This window comes from Ursus maritimus, unplaced genomic scaffold (genome assembly GCF_017311325.1).
Source record: "Ursus maritimus isolate PB19 unplaced genomic scaffold, ASM1731132v1 scaffold_18, whole genome shotgun sequence".
In the NCBI taxonomy this organism is placed as follows: Eukaryota; Metazoa; Chordata; class Mammalia; order Carnivora; family Ursidae; genus Ursus; species Ursus maritimus.
In genome coordinates this window covers 34,975,237-35,002,952 of record NW_024424230.1, presented here as the reverse complement: position 1 = coordinate 35,002,952, position 27,716 = coordinate 34,975,237, and the positions used below count along the sequence as shown (strand labels likewise).

The 27,716-nt window shown below is 41.9% G+C and overlaps 1 protein-coding gene across 1 annotated transcript in view; it reads right to left on the bottom strand.

Annotated features, from left to right (window-relative positions):
- Window positions 1-27,716, bottom strand: part of TPGS2 (tubulin polyglutamylase complex subunit 2) — a 74,188-nt gene that overhangs the window by 20,858 nt on the left and 25,614 nt on the right. Inside the window, 2 exon segments of the mRNA XM_008691336.2 lie at window positions 3,422-3,550; window positions 5,470-5,557. Coding sequence (XP_008689558.2) covers window positions 3,422-3,550; window positions 5,470-5,557 — 217 coding nt within the window.

Sequence of the window (27,716 nt, the reverse complement as noted above, 5' to 3'; positions counted from 1 at the left end):
TTTCTCCTTCAGTGCAGTCATCTGCAGAGGCTCTCTTTGCCTATTGTGGGCAGTGTTTGGTCCCCAGCCAGGGCAGGGGTATGTTTTAACAAGGTATGCACCAGCCTGTTTGCAAAATGAGACCTGCTGCCACTGCTGCCAGGAGAGGCCAGATCAAATGGATCTGCAAAGTATGCATGGTTGGGGCACTCAACCTTAACAAGACACCCCTCAGGCTTCCACAAGGCCTGCTTGCAGCTACCATCATAGTCTGAAGCCCTGCAAAATGCAGGGATTGGGTGATGCGGTACTGGTGAAGTTTGTGCCTGTCTCCTCTTGACCAAAGACCTTTGATATTATTGTAACCATTCTGGGGTGCCATAAAACACACCTGCAGAAGGCAGCAAACCTGATAAATGTATGTGTCCTGAATGCACCACTGACTGGCCATTCCATCTCTCTTCCTCTCCTCAGGCTTCTCTATTCCCTGTGACACAATAATGAAATTAGGCCAATCAATATCCCTGCAAAGGCCTTAGAAGGTTCAAGTGAAACGAAGAATTGCAGGTCTCTCGCTTTAAATCAAAAGCTAGAAAGATTGAGGAAGGCACGTTGAAAGCTGAGTAGGCTGAATGCTAGGCTTCTTTGCCAAACAGCCAAGTTGTGAATGCAAAGGAAATGTTCCTAAAGGAAATTAAAAGTGCTACTCCAGTGAGCACATGAATGATAAGGCAGTAAAACAGCCTTATAGTTGATATGGAGAAAGTTTTAGTGATCTGGATAGAAGATCAAACCAGCCACAACATTCCTTTAAACCAAAGCCTAATCCAGAGCAAGGCTGGCTTCAATTCTAAGGCTGACAGAGGGGAGGAAGCTGCAGAAGAAAAGTCTGAAGCTAGCAGAGTTGATGAGGTTTGAGGAAAAAGCTCTCTCTATAACATAAAGTGCAAGGAAAACTAGCAAGTTATCCAGAAGATCTAGCTAAGATAATTAACAAAGGTGGCTACACTAAATAGCAGATTTTCAATGTAGACAAAACATCCTTCTATTGGAAGAAGATGCCACCTAGGGCTTTCAAAGCAAAAGAAGTCAGTGCCTGGCTTCAAAGCCTCAAAGGACAGACTGACTCTCTTTGTAGGGACTATTGTAGCTGGTGACTTTGTTGAAGCCAACACTCATTGACCATTCTGAAAATCCTAGGGCCTTTAAGAATGATGCTAAATCAACTCTGCCTGTGCTCTAGAAATGGAACAGCAAAGCCCCGATGATGGCACATCTGCTAACAACATGGTTTACTGAATATTTTAAGCCCATTGTTGAGACCAACTGTTCAGAAAAAAAGATCCCTCTCAAAATATTACTGCTTATTGACAGCGTACCTGGTCACCCAAGAACTCTGATGGAGATGTACAAATGAGATGAATGTTGTTCTCATGCCTGCTAACACAACATCCATAATGCAACCCAGGGATCAAGGAGTCATTTCAACTTTCAAGTCTGAATATTTAAGAAATATGTTTCATAAGGCTGTAAGTTCTATAACTAGTGGATTCCTCTGATAGATCTGGGGAAAGTAAACTGAAAACCTTCTGGGAAGGATTCACCATTCTAGGTGCCATTAAGAACATTCATGGTTCATGGGTAGAGGTCAAACTATCAACATTAACAGGAATTTGGAAGAAGTTGATTCCAACCCTCATGGATGACTTGGAGGGATTCAAGACTTCAGTGGAGGAAATAAACTGCAGATGTGGTGGATATAGCAAGAGAACTAGAATTAGAAGGAGAGCCTGAAGATGTGACTGAACTGCTGGCAATCTCCTGATTGGCTGAGGAGTTGCTTCTTATGGATGAGTAAAGAAAGTGGTTTCTTGAGATGGCTTTTACTCCTGGTGAAGAGGCTATGAAGACTGTTGAAATTAGCACAAAGGATTTAGAATATTACATAAACTTAGTGGATAAAAGAGTGGCAGGGTTTGAGAAGAAAGACACCAACTTTGAAAGAAGTTTTACTGTGGGTAAAATGCTATCAAACAGCATGGCATGCTACAGAGAAATCATTCATGGAAGGCAGTGTCAATCAATGCAGCAAACTTCATTGTTTTAAGAAATTGCCAAGCCACCCCAACCTTCAGCAACCCACCCCCCTGATCATTAAGCAGTCATCAACATGGAAGCAAGACCCTCCATCAGCAAAAAGATTACAACTTGCTGAAAGCTCATGATGGTTAGCATTTGTTAGCAATGAAGTATTTTTTAATTAAGGTATGTACATTGTTTTTTCTTGACATCACCATAGGCCATAATATAGTATAAGCCTAACTTTATCTGCCCTGGGAAACCAATAAATTCATTTGCCCTGGCTTTACTGGGGTAGTCTAGAACCGAACCTGCAATATCTCCAAGGGATACTAGTGTCCAACTGCTTGTGCAGTTGATGGAGAAAGCCTTGCCTTGGTTCTCTCTGCCAGAACTTCAATGCACCCCAAGGCCTTAGTATTGAAGACACTAGTTACTTAGTCAATATTCATTCTCCCTTTCTTTCTTAAACCCCAATTCTGTTTGAGGAGGCAACACTGGCACAGCTAACCACACTTCCTCAGATTCCCCTGCAGCTATGGGTAACCTTTTGACTCTGTTCTGGCCAATAGCTTTTGAGAGGAACGTTGGAGAAAACTATTGTTTTCCTGATAAAAAGGGAAAGATTCTGCCAAAAGACAGTTTTTGTTGTTGTTTTGTCTTTTACTCTTTTTTTTTCCTCCCTGGAACATAGACTGGAAGCTTGGAGGTACAGCCCGCATTCCTCAATGATGAGGATGAAAGCCATATCCAAAGGCTGGTGCAGGAGGAAGCCAGAAGGAGGCTTTATCATTGACTTTCTCAAACAGCTGCACCAGCCTAGTTCCAGATTTCTTGTTATAGGAAAAATAAACTCCTATTTAGTTTAGATGTTGTAACTGGGTCTCTGATAAATGTAGCCAAACACAATTTTGACAAAGTCCTCAATACTGCCCAGTTGCTCACAGCTTTTAGCAGCCATTTGAATCGGAGATGGCAAAGAGGCTGGAGGAAGGAAGGGAGCTGCATTTAGAGTCCATGTTCCCTGAAAGCTCTTGATAATGAAATATTGAGTCAAGTTAATCTATAACATTCATCCATTTACGAAGCATTCATTAAGTACCAACTATGTGCCAGGCACTGAAGTGGGTGCTGGCAACAAAACAAGAACCTCAACCCTGGCATTTCTTCATGAAATTTGCTTTACTGATACAGGCTGTTTTTTTACCTTTTATTCCCACAGTCCTGAGAAGCCACAACGGGGAAGGTTTTGGCTTGGGGAAAGGTACTCCCATGCCACAGTGTCTTCCTATGGTTTTCAACATTATAAGCAAGAAACAAACAGGCTAATTTCTAACTCAGAGCACAAGTTCCTTCAGGTTACCTTCAAGTGCATCATCCTCCAGGTCTGCCAGAGTTGGTGCATTAGGGAGTGAATACACGGAAGACTGGTTGAGTTGAGTCAGTTTTGAGATGCTGTTAATTGCCATGCTGCCCAACGGAATGGTGTGCTCTACAGAAACATTAGCAGAGAGAACAGCCTTATTACATAAGGACTTCTGCTGGAATAACTTAAGCCCAGCTACTGTTTGATTCCAGGGCTGAGGAATCTGGTGGAAAGTGGAAGGATCAACGTACCATATGTCCCACAGCACCAAGCTTTTTAGCAATGAGTCACGGGTGAAGAGACCCCACTGCATGCAGTAGGGCAGAGTACTGAAGAAAACTGGAAAAGGGGATGCTCAGAAAGAACCCAGAAATCAGGGCTAGGGATCCTGTTGGAAGAGCAAAGGACCCAAGAATGAAGGGTTATAATTCCCATCGAAGTAACAGCTTTGATTATGTAACTGACCCATTCTTCTCTTCTCGTAAGCTTTCCATGATGGAAGACCACTCCCCCTCTATTTGTCAGTCATTTTTCTTACTCGTTGCAGAGAATCAGCCTTGCCTGATTCCAAGTCTTCTGTGGTTAGGGTGTAAATAAGAAAAAGGTAACTGTACATCTTCCTTATTATATAGAATCCTTGTCATTTAGGATGCTGGCCACCGGATGGCACAAAAAGACTTAGAAATCTGACTGCTGAAAAAACTGAAGGCAGTAAAACAGTGGGTATACAGACTATGGGAAGTCCAAGCAGAACAGAGCATTAAAGAGGTAAACATCAGAAGCTGCCTCTGCTGTTGACTTCAGATATCCAGGAAGTGACAGAAAAGGGGATGGAAATGAGCACAGCATAAGACGACTAGGATTGGGAGGATTAAATGAGGGAAGGTATTAGAATAATGAACAGGGACCCATTCATGAAAACTTTGTGACCCGTTTCTTCTCTGAGGGGCACTTGTGAAGGGGCTTGCCTGTCTTCATGCTGTGGGTAATGGAAAATCTGACTGTCATTCTAGTCTCTGTCCTTTCTCTCTCTCACTCCAGACTCCAAAGGCCATGGTCATGCTTCAAAGAAGGGCTCTTGTGACAGAACAGTGGTGACAAGAATGGCTTCTAGGCCAATGGAGGAAATAATTCCAAGCTAAACATTCATGTTAAATGCTTGTAATAAGCTATAAAATGTGCCTCTCGCCAGCTGTGAGAGAGAGACAGGAAGGCTTTGGGAATCATTGAAAAAAAGGAAACTGAGTGGAGGAGGGCAGAGAAACTAAAGGGGAGAAGTCAGTTCTGCAGATCTGCTGTGCAGTAAAAATTACCGCGTTCCTGGTGCCAGCACGGGGACGCGGTCGGAACGCAGAGGCAGGAAAGGCCTCTTGTGGGCAGGGAAGTCTGCGGCAGGAATGCACTGAACTCCAGTTAGGGTTTCCTGGCTTATGAAATTTTACAGGAGTCTTCCCTTAAATGTGCAGCACCACCTTTCATGTGTACGTAGTACCTCCAATTTCTGACTCTACCAAGTTATAAGTTCCCACATCTGCAACATGAATGTCTATCCTAGACACTTAAATACTAAAGACGGACAACTTGACAAGTGAGGTGGTTGGTAACTTAGGCTGGGGAGATGTGCAGGAGAGAAGTTAAAGATCTGTGTAAGGGTCACAGCCCTGAGGTCACTGCCATGCTGGGAATGAAGGAAGTTACCCTCTTATGACCCATCAGTGGCTGTCCCTTCAGTTCACTCTGGGGAGAATGCTCTGGGGTAGAGTCGTCACAAGGTTTAAGTTTGAGGTGGATACAGGAATTTTGTGTAGTGATTGTTTTCCATGAGCCCATTTCAAAAGGAAGCCTCTAAATTGAGTTTCTAGGTAAGTACCAGCTAGACTCTGGCATAGTGGGTGGTGGGTGAAGCAATGATGGTATGTGTTGGCTTTGGGGGAAAAAAAATCATAGCTTCTGGACATTGCACTTTAGGAGAACTCATGAAAACCATCCAGATACCCAAACTCTCAGCCAGGAAATGTTACCCTACAGCAAGAAGGCTGACTCACCATCTAGCTTCACACTCCATGTCATGTGGAAGCCATTGGTCATCAGGTAAAAATTCTTCACATCCTCAGGTAGCATGCAGTTATTTTTCTAGGATCACAAAGTAACTGAGTGTTAGGTCAGGACTGAGAAAGGGCACAGGGCTATGCCCCAAAGCAAATGGGGATACTATTTACCACGTTTTAGATCCCCCAAATGGGAAGGGTCTAGTAAGTATCTACAAACTCCATTAGAGAGTTCCAGTTCAAGATGGCAACACAGAAGGCCCCTGAAACTCACCTCCTCCCATAAACAAACACACCAAATCCACAGCTATATATGGAATAATTCCCCCTGAAAGAAATCCAGAAGCTGGCTTAGCAACTCCTACACATTGGGTGAATGAGAAAAAATGTACATCAAAATGGGTAGGAGAGGCTGAGACACAACTCACCATAAACCCCACCACTGGCGCAGCAATACACAACCAGGAGAGAATTCACAGACCCGTTCTTCCCTCTAATGAGTGAAGGGTTTGAACTCTCTATCTGGCATACCAACTTTTAAGATCTGCATTTGAGAGATGAGCTCCCCAGACATCTAGCTTTGAAAGCCAAAGGGGCTTGTTCCACAAGATCCACAAGGCTAAATAGCAAACTGAGAAACAGTTCTCGAAGGGCTCGTGCATGCAGATTTCCCATCCCAGGGCCTTCTGCAGAGGCAGCCAACTGAAAAGTACCCAGACTTTCCGTGAAAGAGGCTTATTTGCTTAACACACACCTAGGGGCCGACAGAAATACTCTCCAGAGAACAGGGAGGCTGGAAGGCACCAGCCTTGCTCCAGGTCAGCAGTATCTCCCAGAAAAGAGTTTGTACACCCATCTGATGCACTGGCCTTTGCATCTACTGCCTAAGGGACACACCCTTGATTACTTGGCTCTGGTGGCCAAGGGACTTCCATTTCTAGGTCCCATAGGACTATAACAAAGAAACACCACCCTGGAAGGAGCCCTCCACCCTTTCCCCTGTAATAGAGGACAAAAACAGGTGCATGGAGGGTTAATCAGATTAAAACAGTCCACCACCAAGCCCATGAAAAGCCCTAGAAACTCCAGTGGCAACCTTTTAGGGTCCCCTCCCTCTTTGGGAGCTTTGTACTGTCATTCAATAAACTTTGCTTTACTATCACTCAATAAACCTTGCTTTGCTGCCCACCCCTCTGTCTGGTCTACTCTTCGTTCTTCAAAGCAGCATGACCAGGAACCATGGGAAGGTAAAGAAATCCTGCAGCACCACCACGGCACAGTGTAGAGGCAGCAGACTGAAAAGCCCAGTCTGTCCATGAAAAAGAGACCTACCTGCAGATCTTTAAAACTGTGGCCTAAAGGTCTCTCCTCTGCACAGACTTGGGAGGCCAGTGGCCATCATGTTCGCACTATCCCTCTGCCATGCTCCGGGTCACCAGTGTCTCCGTGAAAGGATCTATATATATATGTATGGCACCCCGTCTTTTTTTGGCTGCCACCTAGAGGACACAGCACTCAATAGCTGGGCTCTGGTGGCCAGCAGGGCTTGTGTTTATTATGGGTTCAATGGGAAGGAAAGCAAACAAAGAAATAGCTCCTGACTGGCTATCCACCCAGGGCTCAATGCAGAGGGACCAGAGAAAAACATCCATTTTCTAGACTTCCCCTGAAAGTTGTATACATTTGGCCCTTAAACAACACAGGTTTGAAATGTGCAGGTCCACTTATATGGACTTTTTTTCCCGATAAATACAGTATTGTAAATGTATTTTCTCTTATAATTTCTTAACATTTTCTTTAGCTTTATTGTTAAGAATCCACTGTATAATACATAAAACATACACAGTACATGTCGACTGTTTATGTTATCAGTAAGGCTTCCAGTCAGCAGTTTTGGGGAGTCAAATTATAGATTTTCCACTATACAGAGGGGCTGGCATTCTTAACCCCCTCATTGTTTAAGGATCAACTATATTTACACACTTTTTAAAAGCTGTTGCCTGAAGGCCCAGCTTCCGATCACCCTTACCTAGGTGCTGACAGACAGGTGTTGGCAAGCCTTCAACCACTGGGAGTCATTAAAGACAAAGGCTGCTGAGACAACAGAGAGCAAGGGGCAAGGTTGAACAAGGTTCATCTCCTACGTGAGACCATGACTTCAAGACTGGAAGAAATGGCTGTTTGACCTAATACACAGAAACTAAGGAAGAGAAAAAAAAATGAAGAAACAGAGTAATACATTCCAAACAAAAGAACATGATAAAACTTCAGAAAGACCTTAACGAAATGGAGATAGGTGATTTACCTAAGGGTTCAAAATAGCACTCACACATTTGCTCACGTTGAGCTCAAAAGAGAAATGCAAGAACAAAGTGAGAATTTCAACAAAGAGATACACAATATAAAAAAGTAACACACAGAAGTTCCAGAGCTGGGGCGCCTGGGTGGCTCAGTCAGTTATGTGTCTGCCTTCGGCTCGGGTCATGGCTCTCCGAGTCCTGGGATCATGCCATTCTGAGCAGGGAGCCTGCTTCTCCCTCTCACTCTATCTAAATAAAATCTTTAAAAAGAAAACAAGAAAGTCCCAGAGCTGAGGGATACAAGGATTGAAATGAAAAATACACTAGTGGGGTTCCACAGCAGACTAGGTGACATGGAAGAGGGATCAGTGAACTCAGAATAGTGGAACTCATTTAATCAGAGCAGCAAAAAGAAAAATTTTAAAAGGGTGAAGATACCTTAAAGGACTTATGAAAGAACATAAAGCAGATGAACATTAGCACAAAGGGGTCCTGAGAGGAGGAGAGGGAGGGTGAATGGAGCACAAAATTTGAAGAAATAATGGCTGAAAACTTCCCCAACCTGGGGAAGGAAAAAGACATTCCACATCTGGGAAGTGCAGAGTTCCAAGTAAGTCGAACCTAGAGGCCCACATCAGGACACAGAATTGTCTAAGGAAAAGGAGAATCTTAAAAGCACCAAGAGAAAAACAACTTAACTTACAAGGGAACCCCATAAGAGACTATGAGAAGATTTTTTTCAGCAAAAACTTCGCAAGCCAGAGTGGAATGGCACAATATATTCAAAGTATGGAAAGAAAGGAACTGCCACCAAAGAATACTCTACCCAGGAAATTATCCTTCAGAATTTAAGTAGAGACAAAGTTTTCCAGACAAGCAAAAGGTAAAGGAGTTCATCACCACTAAACTGGCCTTACACGAAATATTAAAGGGACTTCCTTAAATGGAAAAGAGAAGCCACAGAGTATGAAAATTATGAAAGAAAGAAATTTCACTGGTATAAGCAACCTTATACTGAAGGTAGTACATCAACTACTTATAAAACTAGTATGAAGGTTAAAGGTCAACTGTAATAAAATCAACTATATCTACAATAATTAGCTAAGGGATAAACAAAATAATACAAAATATAACAAAAACAAAAATGGGGAGGGGTGTAAAAATGTAGTGCTTGTAGAATGTGTTTGAATGTAAGCAACCATTAACTTAAAATAGATTGCTACATACAGAGGGTGCTTTGCATGAACCCCAGGATAACCACAAACTAAAAACGTGTGATACACAAAAAACAAAGAGAAGGAAATCCAAACATAATATTAAAGAAAGTCATCAAATCATAAGACAAGAGAAGAAAGGAACATGAAAGAATTACAAAATAACCAGAAAACAATTATGGCAGTAAATAAGCCCCTATCAATAATCACTTTAAAGGAGCTTGGGAAGAGGGTGTAGTAGGAGGACCCTGAGCTCACCCTCCCCAGTTTACAACTAGATATCATCCATATCCAAGTCAATAAACTAGAGAGGGATCGAAGGCTGGCAGAACAAACTCCGCAACAAAATATAGAGAAGAACCTGCATCTGGAAGGTTAGGAAGGTGAGAAAGGTGGAGGGAGGCTGCCCACAGAAGGGAGGCAGCTGTGTGCAGGGAAAGGGCAGAGAAATGGGCCCTCATACCCAGGAGGGCTAATTCCCATAAAGTTTGGCTTTGAAAACCAGAGTTGCTGAACTGTGTAAATTTGTATAACCAGTGGGACTTGGAGCCTGGAGCTTTAAAAACCAGCTGACTCAGCACTGGGAGAGATGGGACAAGCCAAGTAAATCCAGTCCAGCCAGGAAGGCAGGTGACGGCTGGGCTGCTGCCATTAAAGGGACAGCAGCCTGCACCGACAGGCAATATAAAGATAGCAGTTTATAGAACACCAGGGGCAAACGGGAGACAGATCTGTTCACACAGATTTCAGAGCATGTTGGGGGACTTCTCTGAAAATGAGGGAACTGGCAGGTGGCATTTTCTCCCCCCTCTCCGCAGCATAAACACAGGGCCATCTGTGGAAGGCAGGGCTGCAGAGACACTTGGTACCTAACCTGCTAGCAGTGTGCCATGCCCACGAGGATTCCTGAAGACTTGACCACTTGAAGCCTGCTAGCTTTGGCCCTGGGTTCAGGGCAAAGTTTGCAAAACTTGTGCATCCCCCACCCAGCAGCCAGTGGGTTCACAGCTGCCACCAGGCATCCCACCCAGTTGCCGCATGCCCCCAGCTACTGTCACTCGCCAGCCTCAGCCGCACCCAGCCATCCTTGGGCATTGCACCCAGCTCTGGGCGTGCAGCTGAGCTGTCATGCAGCCCCCAGCTGCTACAGTGCTTCTACAAATCTGGCATGAACTAGTGGCCCAGTGCAAATTTTGCTAATGCCACTGCCCTGCCCCTAAGTTCCCTGGCAGGCATGCACCCACAGAGCTGGCCTGCCTGAGTCCCACTAACACCGCGTGAGCAAACAGAGCCCAGAGGAGGCAGAGTCAATGCAGACAACTGCACTGAAAGTAAAAGTGACTCAGACACAACAGCAGGGCGTAAGCAACACACAGGATACTCTCCTGCAGTGCCAGGTTCAGGTGAACAGGGAAGACTATGAAACTAGAAGTCAACCACAAGAAAAAATCTGGAAAGACCACAGATACATGGAGGTTAAAAAGCATGCTACTAAATAATTAACAGGTCAACCAGGAAGTCAAATAAGAAATAAAAAAGTACATGGAAACAAAAAAAAAAAATGAAAACACAATGGTCTACACAAATTTTAGGATTGTTTGCTCCATTTCTGTGAAAAATGTTGATGGTATTTTGACAGGGACTGCACTGAATGTCTAGATTGCTTTGGACAGTATAGACATTTCATACATTTTACACATTTATACAATATTTGTTCTTCCAATCCATGAACATGGAATGTTTTTCCATTTCTTTGTTTTCTTCCTCAATTTCCTTTGTAAGTGTTCTATAGTCTTCAGAGTACAGATCCCTTACCTCTTTGGTTAGGTCTATTCCTAGTATCTTATGAGTTTTAGTACAATTATAAATGGGATCAATTCCTTGATTTCTCTTTCTTCTGCCTCATTGTCAGTGTAGAGAAATGCACTGATTTCTCTGCACTGATTTTATATCCTGCAACTTCGCTGAATTCCTGTATCAGTTCTAGCAATTTTTTGGTGGTCTTTTGGGTTTTCTACATAGAGTATCATGTTGTCTGCAAAGAGTGAAAGTTTAACTTTTTCTTTGCTAATGTGGATGCCTTTTATTTCTTTTTGTTGTCTGACTGCTGAGGCTAGGACTTCCAGTACTATGTGGAACAACAGCTGAACAACAAGACCTGACACCCAAATCACATAAAATTCCTAATGAACCTAGATGCAAAAATTCTTAACAAAATGTAGCAAACTGAATTCAATGATACATTTAAAGGATCATATGCCATGATCACGTGGGATTTATTCCAGGGATGAAAGGACAGTTTGGTATCCATAAATAACCAATGTGTTACACCACATTAACAAAATGAAGGATAAAACTCATATGATCATCTCAGTAGATTCAGAAGAGCTTGACAAAATTCAACATTCATTTATGATAAGAACTCTCAAGAAAGTGGGTATAGAGGGAACACACCTCAACATAATAATGGCCATGTATAACAAACCCATAGCAAACATCACACTAGCAGTAAAAAGTTGAAACCTTTTCCTCTAAGCTCAGGAATGAGATAAGAATGCCTGCTCTAACCAACTGAGGGCTTTAGAGGGGAGGGGGGTGGGGGATTGGGCTAGGCCGGTGATGGGGATTAAGGAGGGCACGTATTGCATGGAGCACTGGGTGTTATACGCAAATAATGAATCATGGAACACTACATCAAAAACTAGGGATGTACTGTATGGTGACTAACATAACATAATAAAAAATTATTATAAAAAAAAGAATGCCTGCTCTTGCCACTTTTATTCAACAAAGGACTTGAAATCCAACAACAAAAGAAATAAAAAGCATCTAAGTTGATAAGAAATAAAACTGAACTATTTGCAGATGACATGACACTGTCAATACAAAACCCTAGACTGCACCAAAAAATTAACATAAAGAAATGTGTTGCATTTCTACACACTGCTACCGATCAGAAAGAGAAATTAAGACAACAATCCCAACTACAATTTCATCAAAGAGAATACCTACAAATAAATTTAACGAAGGTGGTGAGAGGCCTGTACTCTGAAACTATATAACGCTGGTTAAAATAACTGAAATGACACAAGTAAATGGAAGAGAACCATGCTAACGGAAGATTAATGTTGCTAAAATGTCCAAACTACCCAAAGAGACCTACAGATTCGATGTAATCCCTATAAAAATACCAATGGCATTTTTTACAGAAGAAAAACAAATAATCCTAAAATTTGTATGGAACCACAAAAGACCCCAAATAGCCAAAGCAATCTTGAGAAATAACAAAGCTGGAGGTATCACACTCCCTGATTGCAAACTATACTACAAAGCTATAGTAATCAAAACCATATGGTACTGGCACAAAAGCAGACACACAGACCAATAGAACAGAACAGAGAGTCCAGAAATAGACCCATACCTGTATGGTTAATTAATATACAACAAAGGAGTTGGGGCGCCTGGGTGGCACAGCGGTTAAGCGTCTGCCTTCGGCTCAGGGCGTGATCCCGGGGGTCTGGGATCGAGCCCCACATCAGGCTCTTCTGCTATGAGCCTGCTTCTTCCTCTCCCACTCCCCCTGCTTGTGTTCCCTCTCTTGCTGGCTGTCTCTATCTCTGTCGAATAAATAAATAAAAAATCTTTAAAAAAAATATATACAACAAAGGAGGCAAGAATATACAATGGGAAAAAAGAGTCTCTTCAAAAATGGTGTTGGGAAAACTGGACAGCTACATGCAAAAGAATGAAACTGAACCACTTTCTTACACTACACACAAAATTTACCTCAAAATGGATTAAGGACTTAAACATAAAACCTGAACCCACAAGACTCCTAAAAGAAAACACATGTAGTAAACTTTTGGACATCGGTCTCAGCCATAATTTTTGGATCTGTTTCCTCAGGCAAGAGCAATAAAGCAAAAATAAACAAAATAGGACTGTATCAAACTAAAAAAATTGCACAGCAAAGGAAAACAACAAAAAGAAAAGGGAGGTAATATTTGTAAATGATATATCTAATAAGGGGTTAATACCCAAATTCATTAAAAAAAAAAAAACTCATACAACTGAACACCAAAAAAACCCAAATAATTCAATTAAAAATAAGTATAGTGGAATATTATTCAGCCATAAGAATGAACTCTCACCATTTGCAACAAAATAGACAGACCTAGAGGGAAATTATACTAAGTGAAATAAATCAGAAAAAAACAAATACCATATGATTTCACTTATATATGGAATCTAAAAAAATAAAACAAAATGAACAAACAAAACAAAACAGAAACAGACTCATAAATACAGAGAACAAACTGATAGTTGCCAAAGAGGAGGGGAGCGAGGAATGGACAAAATAGGTAAAAGGGATTAAGAGATACAATTTACAGGTGTAACAAATAAATCACAAGGATATAAAGTATAGCTAGGGAATACAGTCAATAATACTATAGCAACTTTGTATGATGACAGATGGTAAAACGGCCTTATTGTCGCGATCATCTCATAATGTACATAAATTTCAAATCATCACGTTGTAGACCTATACCTAATATAATACTGTATGTCAACTACTAAAGAAAAAAAAGACATAGTGGCTAAATGGGTTTAAAAACAAGTCCAACTACATGCTGCCTACATGAGACTAACTTCAGCTTTAAGGACACACAGAGATTCAAAGGGATGGAAACAGACATTTCATGCAAACAGAAACCACAAAAAGCAGAGGTAGTTTTACCTGTATCAGAAAAAAAAACAAAAACCAAACAAACACTTTAAGACAAAGACTGTAATAGAAAACAAAGAAGATCATTATTTAATGATAAAGGGGTCAGTCTGACAAGAGGATATTTATGCACCAAATTAGGAGCACTTAAATATATAAATCAAATTATTAGCAGGCCTAAATACAATAATAATAATAATAATAGGGGTTTTCAATACCCTACTTTCATTGATGAATAGATTATCCAGACAGAAAATCAATAGACACTGGACTTAAGTGAACATTAGACCAGATGAACTTAATATATACTTACAGAACATTACATCACAAGCAGAATACACATTTTTCTCAAGCACACATGGAACATTCTTCAGGACAGATCACATGTTAGGCCCCAAAACCAGTCTTAATAAATTTAAAAAGACTGAAATCATATCAAGTATCTTTCTAATCACAATGGTATGAAGCTAAAAATCAATCAGACGAAAACTGGAAAATTCACAAATATGTAGAAATTAAACAACTTGCTCTGAACAACCAATGGCTCAAAAAAGAAATCAAAAGAGAAATAAAAAATATCTTCTGACAAATGAAAATGGAAATACAACATGCCCAAAGTTAGGGATTTAGCAAAAGTAGTTCTCTGAGGCAAGTTACAGTGATAAAAGCATACATTAAGAAATAAAAAGGACCTCAAATAAGCAATCTAAATTTACATCTAAAGGAACGAGAAAAAGAACTAAGACCAAAAATAAGAAAAGGAAGGAAATAGCAGATTAGAGCAAAAAATAAATGAAATAAAGACTAAGAAGATGACAGAAAAGATCACTGAAACTAAGAGCTGTTTTTAAAAAAAAAAAAAATTAATAGGTAAGCCTTTAGCTAGAATCCCTAAGACAAAAAGAGGACTCAAATCAGAAATGAAAAAGAAGAGTTATAAGAGATAGCACAGAAATGCAAAGGATGAGAAAAACTAATGCAAGTAATTATATATCCATAAACTAGAAAACCTAGAATGGACAAATTCCTAGAAACACTCAACCTACTAAGACTGAATCATGAAGAAATAGAAAATCTGAACAGGCAAATTACTAGTAAGGAGATTGAATCTGTAATCAAAAATCTTCAAACAAAAGTTCAGGACCAGATGGCTTCATAAATGAATTCTAGGGGCGCCTGGGTGGCTCAGTCGGTTAAGTGTCTGCCTTCAGCTCAGGTCATGATCCTGGAGTCCTGGGATCGAGCCCAGGGTCGGGCTCTCTGCTCAGCGGGAGCCTGCTTCTCCCTCTCCTTGCTGCTCTCCCTGCTTGTACTCTCTCTCTGTGTCAAATAAATAAATAAAATCTTAAAAAATAAAAAAACCTTTAAAAAATGAAATAACTGAATTTTACCAAACATTTAAATAAGTATTAATACAAATCCTTCTCAGACACTTCCAAACTCATTTTAGAAGGCTGGCATTACCCTGCAACCAAAAGACACAGGCACTATAAGAAAAGAAAATTACAGGCCAATAACCCTGATGAACATAGATGCAAAAATCCTCAACTAAGTACTAGCAAACCAAAACCAACAACACACAAAAACGATCATACACCATGATCAAGTGGGATTATTCCAGAGATGAAAGGATGGTTCAACATTGAAAAATCAATGTGATACACCACATTAACAAAATGAAGTATAAAAAATCATATGATCATCTCAGCAGATTCAGAAAAGGCATTTGACAAAATTCAATACACATTCATAATAAAAACTTTCAACAAAGTGGGTAGAGAGAGAACATACCTTAACATAATAAGGGCTGTATATAACAAACCCAAAGCAAACATCATACTCATTGAGAAGCTAAAAACTTTTCCTTTAAGGTCAGGAACAGGGCAATGATGCCTACTCTCGATATAGTACCAGAAGCCAGAGCCAGAAAAATCAGGCAAGAAAAAGCAATAAAAGACACACAAATCAGAAAGGAAGAAAGAAAACAGTCTCTATCTGCAGATGACCTATTGTTTAGAGAATACTCTAAAGACCCCACCAAAAAAACTGTTAGAATAATCAAATTCAGTAAAATTGCAGGGTATAAAATCAATATACAAAAATCAATTGCATTTCTATACACTAATAACAAACTATCAGAAAGAGAAATTAAGAAAACAATCTCATTTACAACTGTATCAAAAAGAATAAAATACCTAGGAATAAATTTAATGAAGGAGGTGAAATACACACACTGAAAATCCTACGATACAAATAAAAAAAATAGACAAAAATACAGAAAAGTGAAAAGATACCATGTTCATGGACTAGAAGAATAGGGATACAATCCCTATCAAAATTCCAATGGTGTTTTTCACAGAAACAGAAAAAAACAGTCCTAAAGTCTGTGTGGAATCACAGATCTAAAGAGCCAAAGCAATCTTGAGAAAAAAGAACAAAGCTAAGTGCATTACAGTTTTTGATTTCAAACTAACAAAGCTATTATAATTAAAATTGAGTGGTATTGGCATAAAAACAAACACATAGATGGAGCCCAGAAATAAACCCACACATACATGGTCAATCAATTTCTGACAAAGGAACCAAGAAAATACAATGCAGAAAGGATAGTTTCTCCAATAAACAGTATTAGGAAAACTGGATAGCCACGTGCAAAAGAACTAAATTCGGCCACTATCTTACCATACACTATATACAATAATCAACTCAAAATGGATTAAAGAGTTGAATGTAAGACCTGAAACCATAAAACTCTTAGAACAAGCCATACTCCTTGACACTGGTGTTGGCAATGCTTTTTTCTATTTGGCACCAGAAGCAAGACAACGAAAGCAAAACTAAACAAGTGGGATATATCACTTTTTATGTACAGCAAAGGAATCCAACAAAATGAAAAGGTAACCTAGTGAATGGGAGAAAATATTTGCAAATCAGGGGCCCCTGGGTGGCTCAGTCATTAAGCGTCTGCCTTTGGCTCAGGGTGTGATCCCAGAGTCTTGGGACTGAGCCCCACATCAGGCTCCTCTGCTGGGAGCCTGCTTTTTCCTCTCCCACTCCCCCTGCCTGTGTTCCCTCTCTCCCTGGCTGTCTCTCTCTCTGTCAAATAAATAAAATCTTAAAATTCGCAAATCATTTACCTGATAAGGGGTCAATATCTAAAATATATAAGAACTTCTACAACTCAACAGAAAAAAACAATGCCAGTGGGTTGAGGAACTAAACAGACATCCAAATAAGACATACAGATGGGCAACAAGTATATGAAAAGATGCTCAACATCACTAACCATCAGGGAAATGCAAATCGAAACCACAATGAGGTGTCACCTCATACCTGTTAGAATGGCTATTATCAAAAAGACAAACAAGTGCTGGCGAGGATGTGGGGAAAAGGAGATGCTTGTGCACTGTTGGTGGGAATGTAAATTGGTGCAGTCACTATGGAAAACAGTATGGAGGTTCCTCAAAAAATTAAAAATAGGAACCACTATATGATGCAGCAATTTCACTTCTGGGTATTTATGTAAAGAAAACAAAAACACTAATTTGAAAAGATCTATGCATCCCTGTTTCAGTATAGCACTATTTACAATAGACAAGATATGGAAAACAACCAAGTGTCCACCAATGGCTGAATAGATAAAGAAAGTACGGTATACACATACACGAATATTATTCAGCCATAAGGAATGAAATCCTGACATTTGTGACAACATGGATGGATCTCAAGGGCATTATGCTAAGTGAAATAAGTCAGACAAATACTGTAGGATTTCACTTATATGTGGATTCTAAGAAAACAATCAAGCTCATAGCTTGGTGAGGAGTGGGCAAACATGGGTCAAAAAGGACAAATTTCCAGTTATAAATAAGTTTTGGGGATATAAAATACAGCAAGGGGACTGCAGTTAACAATATTGTACTGTGTATCTGAAAGTTGCTAGAAGAGTAAATCTTAAAAGTTCTCATTATGAGAAAAATAAAACTTAAATTATGTGTGGTGATGGATGTTAAGTAAATTTACTGTGGTAATCATTATATATATATAGGTAGATCGATCATTATATCTATATCAAAATATTATACATCTAAAACTAACACAATATCGTATGTCAATCATATCTCAGTGACATTTAAAACAAAAACAATTCTATTAAAGAGGCAGATCTACAGGACAGTCACCAGTTGGATCTCTTTTTTGCCTCACCAGGTAAGGCCCAATAGGTGCGCTCTGCCATGACACTGTCTCTGGGGAGAGGCGTTGGCTGGAGAAAGGGCTAAAGAAGCAGCTGAGGAGGCGGATTAGGGGAACAACGTTTGAGAGGAGAATCTAGGCCAAGTTCTGACAATAATGGAGGAAAACAATCACTGCCATAAATTTCAGACCCATGCGCATCAATTACTTTCTGAAATAAATTACTGGATAAATGAGAACGTCTTCAAAGGGAAGAGTATATACTTCTAGAACATTTAACATAATGAACTTAAGAGTTCTGAAAGTTCTTAGAAAGTAAAAATGTACAACAGGAAAACGAACAAGTATTTCATATGGACAGCAAATCATCCAATCTGTGGTGGAAAGAACAGCTTAGTATCCTTTCAAGAGGTCCTAGGAGCACCCCCTAAATTCTAAGTAACTCACGTCTGCGCACACGCCTGATCAGTCTTCTCTAGCCAATCAAGCCCCTGGAGTGGACAGAAAGATGGGTTCTTCACTTCCTTTCCTGGACCCCTCGGGCTGACTTCTTGTCATGGTTATATAGACAGAAGGGCAACATATTAGTAACTCCATCCAAAACTTTTGGCTTATTGGACCCCTGTGAGATGAGATACTAAACACTGCTCTAGGTCACACTGCTGGTCAGTTCTAGGCAGGCAATGCGAGGGCAAGTTAGAACCTGGCAGGACAATCTGAGTTTACTTCCCAATTCTGCCACTAGCTGAGTGACCGTGAGTGCCACTTACACTCTGTGAATCCGGGTTCAAGAATAATCTCTATGACAGTCTAAACAACACTGGAGGAGGAGGGGGTGTCAGCTTGGCAGGTAATTATGATTTCAGAACGCATCTGCAAGAACCATAGGTGAGAAGCAAACTTCCACCTTGCAGGTGACTTTATTATTTTTTATTTTTTTAAAGATTTTATTTATTTATCTGACAGAGATCGAGACAGCCAGAGAGAGAGGGAACACAAGCAGGGGGAGTGGGAGAGGAAGAAGCAGGCTCATAGCAGAAGAGCCTGATGTGGGGCTCGATCCCAGAACGCTGGGATCACGCCCTGAGCCGAAGGCAGACGCTTAACTGCTGTGCCACCCAGGCGCCCCTGCAGGTGACTTTAAGTAGCATTTTTAAATTATTCTACACACAATAGCAGTCATTTTAATGAAATGGGTTTTTCATTTTCCTGACTTATGAATGAAAATATGAATTGTCATCAGTTGTGTGATCTTTTGCCATCTAGTTCCAAATCTCACAGATGTGTGACCTAAGGGATTCTCTGACTCCTCGGCTAACTTATTTTCCTACTAAGTTGTCTAGAGCTTAGGGCTTGCTCCTAGTGCCTCCTGAATGGCACATCCCATGTGCTCTCAGAGAAAAAGTGTGTACACAGAATGCCTTTCTCCCATCCCCAGAACCCTAGCACAGGAGGTCTACAATTGTCAGTGTTCTGACAAAATTCTTGTTCCTTCTCTCACCCTCTAAGTCCAGCATCTACTCTGAGATTTTGGTCCCCAGTGCCATCTAGTGGTAGAGACGTGGAACCTACTGTCTGTGAGCCTTTCTAACCTGGATTCCATGAAATTCCCAGTTGAGAAGGGCTACGGTGGCATTGTTCATCTTTAAGTTAGGTGGAGAATTCCAGTAGAAATGATTATAACATTTATTATGGTATTTATTTTATTCAAAGAAGAAATTCTGGTATTATTTTATAGCATCACTGAAAACATTATTCAGGATTCATAAACACAGAACAAAAATAAGTGAAATCAAATTTTCATACATTGAAATACTAATACAAACATACAAAATGTCAAGCAGACCAAGTCCATGAAAATATTAAGCTGCACTGTCATTCTTACACAAATTACTGTGGGCCCTGGCTCTGCTGCTTCCTGGCTGCAGAACCTCACCACCAGGCACCCCAGACCGTGGCTGGCCCTGCAGTGCTTTGGTCCCTTCCTTCGGAGTGAGACTTTCAGGGTACACTCTTAGGTGGCTCCTCTACCCTGGCCAGCGACTCAGAGCTACTGACATTTTAATTTTCCTCCTGCCCAATCTGGAAAGAGACTGCTCTTCTGTAGGTAACCATCTGCCAGCTTCAGAGGGCTTCCCCCCACCAGGTCACGCTGTCTTTATTTTACAGGCCACAAGGGAGGAAGATGAGCAGAAAGTGAATGAAAGAGGGGGTATCAGGATTGGAAGGGGAATTCAGGGAGAAAGTCAAGAGGGGAGAATCTCACTGACCAGTGTCTAAAATAATAAGGTGGCATCAATACGATACTGCCATCTCTGTAGCCCAGTGCTGATTCTGTCACAGAGTTCCCAATTTTCGTTTTTTTTCTTTCTTCTCCCGAGACGGCTACCGACAATAGCTTCTTCAAGCTACACCAGAAAGAGGCCACCACAAGCTGTATGACTGCTTCATCAGCTGAAGGACTTGAGCCACTCTGATATTTTGGGAGCTATCAGCTTCATTTCCGGAAAACCTTCCTGAGCACTGTCTGAGCCTCAAGGGGATGGCTAAGTGCTGTCCACTTTCCCCCGCTCACCTTCTCCACTGTGGGACTCCGGTACCTCACTGCTCTCTCCCTTTCAGAGGCCACTGCACTGGGGAAGCGAGCTGGGCAGCAGATGTACGAGCAGGCAGGCAGAGGGGCTATGGCACAGAAATCCACGTTTCTGTAAGTGCTTGGCCACGCTGGGCAGGCTCTCCACGCGCCCGTTTGCAACCACAGCAAAGGAAGAACTGCGCGGGACGCCCATCGCACTAAAATTGAACTGGAAACTGAGGCGGTGAGGACAACTGCATCTACCGAAACTCTTCTCAGGGAGGATGTAGTCCCCATGTAGTAAAAGGAAAACCTGGATGGGCTGTGAAGGTATAGGGCGAGACCTCCAGAAGAGTTCTCAAATACATCCTCAAACTCCCACTAAAGAGAGGGGAAGGGGCTGGTTAATTGGAACCTTTTGTCTCAGTGGGTGGCATATGAAAGTTTGGTTCTGACTTGCTTAAGACTCAGAGGAGAGGCAACATACTCCCCCCAAAATCCTTTCTGCATAAAACCATCAAGTCTTCTTCTAAAAATGCACGATGAAAAAATATATAAATATTGGCCTGGGGCACCACATATCTTGGTGAAACTCTATATATGACAGACATCAGCCAAGACAGCCTTCCAACAGCAACACCCCTGGCTTAACTGGTCACCAGGTTTCTACAACTGGGAGAATTTGTGGGAGCACCCCTTGCCCCTGCGGCCTCCTTGCTTCTGAGACATTGGCTGCGTACCCTGATTCTTGGGGCCGAAATTAAAGAATGCTGATGGAAAAGGCGGCAGGTCACCTCAGGAAAGTTCTATATTCTTTCTGGCCTTCATATTTTATCTAATTTACTCACTGAGCAAAAATTAAAAAATTTTATTAAGTGTTATGGAATAAATACTGTGTTGGGCACTAAGAACAGAAAGGAATGGGGCTAGGTACAGAAGAGGCTGTGGCAGATACATGGATTACTTATTTATATCCATCTTCCTCCCTGACAGAATCCTAATTTTGTCTGAGATGGCAATGTGCCAGTTCAATACTTGTTTTTAGGCCCTCCTCTGCAATGAGGGCAGGACATTAAAATGTAAACCCGAATCCAATGCAGAGGGGTTCTAGAAAAACTTCTGCTCCCCTGTTATAAGGGGACAGATAAGGCTGGAAACCTCCCTTACCTCTTCCTCCTGCCCTGAGCTTGCGGGTGACAGGTGGGAACCTACTGCAACTGTCCACCTCAGGTCTTGTTATGCAAGAAAGATTATTTCCTATTTGTTTAAGCTATTCTTAGTTTAATATTGTATTTCCTTGAGCCAAGCACGTTTCTAATTTCTACAGAGACAAGGTAAGTGTTGTGGAGATACGGGGGTAGAAGGTGGTGCCGTAGACCCCAAGGAGAGAGCTGGGTGGAGAAGGGAGCGGTGGGCAGAAATGCAGATGTCACATGAGAGGAAGACGGATTCAGCAATGAAGGGGTCCCTGGTGATTTGTGAGAGTGGTGTCCACGGAATGGCAGTGGAGAAAGAGGGGCTGCGGAAGGATGAAGACTAACTGGGAAGTAAAGGAAGGGGCTGGTAACTTAGATAAGGGGTTAGCAAGCCGTGGCCCCTGAATATCTCCACCCGGCCACCCGTTTTTGCAAATGTTTTACTGGGACCCAGTCACGCCCATGCATTTCAGCACTGCCGCGCTGCTTTCAGTGCTACCATGCAGAGATGACTGGCTGAGGCGGAACACAGCCCCAGAACCTAACATACTTACGCTCTGATCCTTAAAAAAAAAAAAAAAAAAGTGTGCTGACCCCTGACTTTGACCATTTTTCTACATGCTTGGCTGTGCAAAGGAACAAACAAATGGCCAAGTAGCTAGAGGAAGACACGAGGTTACAGGTTTTAATTTTAAAGAGATGGGGAGACCCTCTAGGACAGCTGCCAGTGTAGCGGGAAGAAGCGAAGCACTGGAGAGGGAGGGACTAACCTGTGGAGAACACAGAAGGGCTCCCGAAGCAGAGCAGGAGCACGAGGTGAGGGGCTCCCTAGTGACAAGGTGTCACAGGCTGCTCCCTCCCACTAGGGAGGCTTACAATAGATTCATCGCAGGGCATGTGAGGGACACATCTGCAAGAAGGTTCAGAACCCACTCTCTATAGACTGTAGAAAAAGTAAGCCTACAAAGAAAGGAGATATTCTGCCAAATCATTTGGTCTCTGTAGGCCATAGTTTCACCATCAGTAAATTGAATTTTTATCTGGGGATTGGAAAGTCTAACCAATCAAGAATTGTAAAGCACTGTGCAACTATGAAATGTCACTGAAATACTTAATAATAGAACTCTCCTGACACCAGGATGCTGGGAGTGTGAGGAGGCAGATGCTTTCATCGTGCGTGAAAGATGAAAAGCTCTGGAGAGACATTAGGTCTTACTAACTACCGTCATCACAAAAGGCAGGGAGCAGGCACGGTGTGCACGAATCATACAACTACACAAACAGGCGGACTGAAAGTGCTCTCTCAGGAACAAAAACGGGTGAGATACATGAAAATGGAAAGAAGTGGTTCTCTTATTATTCCTCTAACCTGAGGAGACTGCAGCAGGTATATGGTCATTTAAAATTTAGTTTTCAGCCTTTTCTTCCCGCATTTGCACCAAAGAATCACAAAATATTAGAATTGGATGAGTCCCTTCAATAACACTGATTTCAAACCACTTCCTTTATAGATGATGAACATGAGACCCAGAGAAGGTATATTATCTAGCGAAGGGCCTCGAGCTGCAGTAAGACTCCTTCTTACTCCATCCAGGCTGTTCTCCTCACATCAGTGCCTCCACAGCCTTACTATTGTATCTTATCTCAGTGAGCTTCCCCGACGGCTGCATTTGCCCAAAGGGGCAGGGCGGCAGCAGCGGGCCTCTTCTTGGAGGGCCTATACTACCCTGGTGTATTTATGCAGCTATGGACAGCAGGTATACCACTGGGCCCTGGCTGGGGTGTCTCCTAGCAGATAAGTCTTTAGGGTCAGTTCTCTAGAGAAGTAGGAATCGTCAGTCCCTGGGGACCACCCCTGCTCCTTGGCAGGGAGCCCTGCCAAGCCTGCTTCTGTGGAAACATGCTCTTTAGTAACCACCTGGGTAAATAAATGGGGTAAGGGAGTTTCAGATAGGCTCAAAGCTTCTGCCTCCACTGCTTAAATGACAAAAGTTGGTACCAGCAAATAACACATAAAATATTACCTCTATTTTGAATGAAAAACTTACTGCATTTCTAGATATGTCTCCTCAGGCAAGGGAAACAAAAGCAAAAATAAACTATTGAGGCTGTGCCAACATAAAAGGTTTTGCACAGCAAAGGAAACCATCAACAAAATGAAAGGCAGCCCACTGCATGGGAGAACATATTCACAAATGGTGTTTTCATCAAATAAGGGGTTATATCTAAAATGTATAAAGGCTTAATACAACTCAACACCAAAAACTCCCAAATAATTCAGTAAAAAATGGGTAAAGAACCTAAATGGACATTTTTCTGAAGAAGACATACAGATGGCCAAGAGACACATGAAAAGATGTTCAATATCACTTATCACAGAGGAATGCAAATCAAAACCGTGATGAGATATTACTTGCACACCTGTCAGAATGGTTAGAATCAAAAAGACAAGAAATAAGTATTGGCGAGGATGTGGAGAAAAAGGAAACCTCAGTGCATTGCTGGTAGGAATGTAAATTGGTGCAGCCACTGTGGAAAACAGTATGGAGATTTTTCCAAAAATTAAAAATAGAACAACTTTATGATCCAATAATTCCAGAACTGGGTATCTCCCTCACACCAAAATGAAAATACTATTTCAGCTTCTTTAACATATGAAAGTACTTTCTCAACCTCGCTTTTTCCTTACCTTCCCTAACCCCATACTATATAATCAGCCACCCCTCACAACCCCAGGGCAGCAGCTCTTTCTGCCCACAGGTCTTGCCCCCATGCTTCAATAAACCGCCATTTTGCAAAAAGGCATCTCAAGAATTCTTTCTTGGTCATCGGCTCTGGACTCCACCCCACTGAACCTCACCTATATTCCAAAACTACATCAGAGAGGAGGAAAAATAATTTCCCTTTACCCTTCTAGGTTTTTGGTGAGACCTTCAAGGAAAGACAGATTGTCAGGGAAAGGAAGCCAACCTTAAAGTAGTGTGAGTCAAAGTTTCAAGTGTGCAATCAGAATTCAGCAAAGTGGAAAAAAAGATGGCAGAGGAGTAGGGGACCCCTTTTTCGGTTGGTCCCCTGAGTCGAGCTGGATATCTACCAGACCATCCTGAACATCCACGAAATCAGCCTGAGAAGAAGGAAGATACATCTGGATCTCTACAAACGAACATCTCCAGGGCTGAGTATTGAGGTACTAAGCGGGGAGCCGTGAATCCGCGCACAAATAGCAGAAGATAAATGGAAGGGCGAGGGAGCCTCCAGACTCAGGCGCCGGGAAGCAGCAGCCACCTGCACTGGGGAGTGGGGGGACTTGTGGACTGGTACCCATGAGAGAGCAGACTGAGACTGTGAGCCCGGGAATGCGCTCGACCAAACTGAAAACAAGCGCTCTGGAGCAGGCGAGAACCACACTGAAACAGGGAGCTTGGGAGCGCACGTGGGAACGGGGGGGCGGCTGGCGGTGTTAGAAGCACAAAGGACAGAGACGTGCTGGCCCTGGAAGTGAGGGCTGGGACACCGGCTGTGGGGCGCACAACCCGGGATGCTGGAGGGTTTTTAGCAGCACCAACAGAAACAGAGTTAAAGATGCCAAGAGAGCTCGATGGAGAGCATACTGCGATCTGTCTGTTCTGAGACAGAGGAGGCTGAGATTCGGCCACTGCTGCTCTGACTCTCAGAAGAGTCACAGAAAACCACCAGGGAAAGCCACCAGAGAACAAAAGCCTGGAAATACCGGCTCACGTTGTGCCCATCCCCATCCCCTCTTGCAGGGGACAGGGTGACTCTACCCAAACAGGGTTGCCTGAATATAAGCGTGGCAGGCCCCTCCCCCAGAAGGCAGGCTGAAAAATCAAGAAGCCCACATCCCTAAGGTTCCTATAAAACAAGTGCACACTGCCTGGGTCCCGGTCAATAATTTGGGCTCTGGGCATCCCCGCAACCTCTCTTTATCAGAATGATGAGGAGGAGAAACCCTCAGCAAAGAAAGGAGACAGAGACTGTGGCCTCTGCCACAGAAATGATGGATATGGATATAACCAAATTGTCAGAAATGGAGTTCAGAGTAACAATGGTCAAGATGATGTGCAGACTTGAAAAAAAAATTAACGAAAATATTAATGAGAATATAGAATCTCTAAGGGCAGAAATGAAAGCGAATCTGGCAGAAATTAAAAATGCTATGAATCAAATGCAGTCTAAACTAGATGCTCTGACAGCCAGGGTAAATGAGGCAGAAGAACGAATTAGTGAATTGGAGGATGGGATGGTAGAAGAGAAAGTTAAAACAGAAACTTGGCTCAAAAAAATCCAATCTCAAGAATGCAGATTACGGGAGATTACTGACTCAATGAAACGTTCCAATGTCAGAATCATAGGCATCCCCGAGGGGGTGGAGAAAGAGAGAGGTCTAGAAGAGATATTTGAACAAATTGTAGCTGAGAACTTCCCTAATCTGGCAAAGGAAACAAGCATTGGTGTCCAAGAGGCAGAGAGTACCCCTCCCAAGGTCAATGACAACAGACCTACACCATGTCACGTCATAGTGCATTTTGCAAATATTAGATCCAAGGATACAGTACTGAAAGCAGCCAGGGGGAAGAAAATCCTCACGTACAGAGGGAAAAATATCAGAATAACGTAAGACCTGTCTACAGAGACCTGGCAGGCTAGGAAGGGTTGGCAAGGTATTCCTAAAGCTCTGAGAAGAACATGCAGCCAAGGATCCTTTATTCAGCAAGGCTGTCATTCAGAATTGATGGAGAGATAAGGACATTCCAGGATTGGCAGAAACTGACCAAATTCGTAACCACCAAAACAGCCCTACATGAGATATTAAGGGGGGTTATATAAAAGTAAAAAGGCCCCAAGAGTGATACAGAACAGAAAGTTACAATCTATAGAAACAAAGACTTCACAGGCAACATGACATCATTAAAATCATCTCTCTCAATAATCACTCTCAATGTGAATGGCCTAGATGCTCCCATAAAACGCCACAGGGTTGCAGATTGGATAAAAAGACATGACCCATCCATCTGCTGTCTACAAGAGACTCATTTTGAACCTAAAGATACATCCAGACTGAAAATGAAGGGATAGAAAACCATTTTTAACGCCAGTGGACCTCAAAAGAAAGCTGGGATAGCAATTCTCATATCAGACAGATTAGACTTTAAAATAAAGACTGTAGTTAGAGATACAGAAGGACACTATATTATTTTTTAAAGGATGTATCCAACAAGTGGATATGACAATTATAAATATCTATGCCCCCAACAGGGGAGCAGCTAGATACACAAGCCAACTCTTAACCAGAATAAAGAGACATATAGATAATAATATGTTAATAGTAGGGGACCTCAACACTCCACACTCTCAGCAATAGACAGATCACCTAAGCAGAAAATCAACAAAGAAACAAGAGCTTTGAATGACATACTGGACCAGATGGACATCATAGATATATTCAGAACACTATACCCCAGAACAACAGAATACTATTCTTTTCGAATACACATGGAACTTTTTCCAGAATAGACCATGTACTGGGTCACAAAACAGGTCTCAACTGACACCAAAAGACTGAGATTATTCCCTGCATATTCTCAGACCACAATGCTTTGAAACTGGAACTCGATCACAAGGAAAAATTTGGAAGAAACTCAAACACTTGGAAACTAAGAACCATCCTGCTCAAGAATGACTGGGTAAACCAGGAAATTAAAAATCAGTTTAAACAATTTTGAAGACCAATGAGAATGAAAACATATTGGTCCAAAACCTATGGGACACTGCAAAGGCGGTCCTAAGGGGGAAATACATAGCCATCCAAGCCTCACTCAAAACAATAGAAAAATCTAAAATGCAGTTTTTATATTCTCACCTCAAGAAGCTGGAGCTGGAACAGAAGAACAGGCCTAACCCACGCACGAGAAGGTGGGTGATCAAGATTAGAGCAGAAATCAATGAATTAGAAACCAGGAGCACAGTAGAGCAGATCAACAGAACTAGAAGCTGGTTCTTTGAAAGAATAAATAAGAT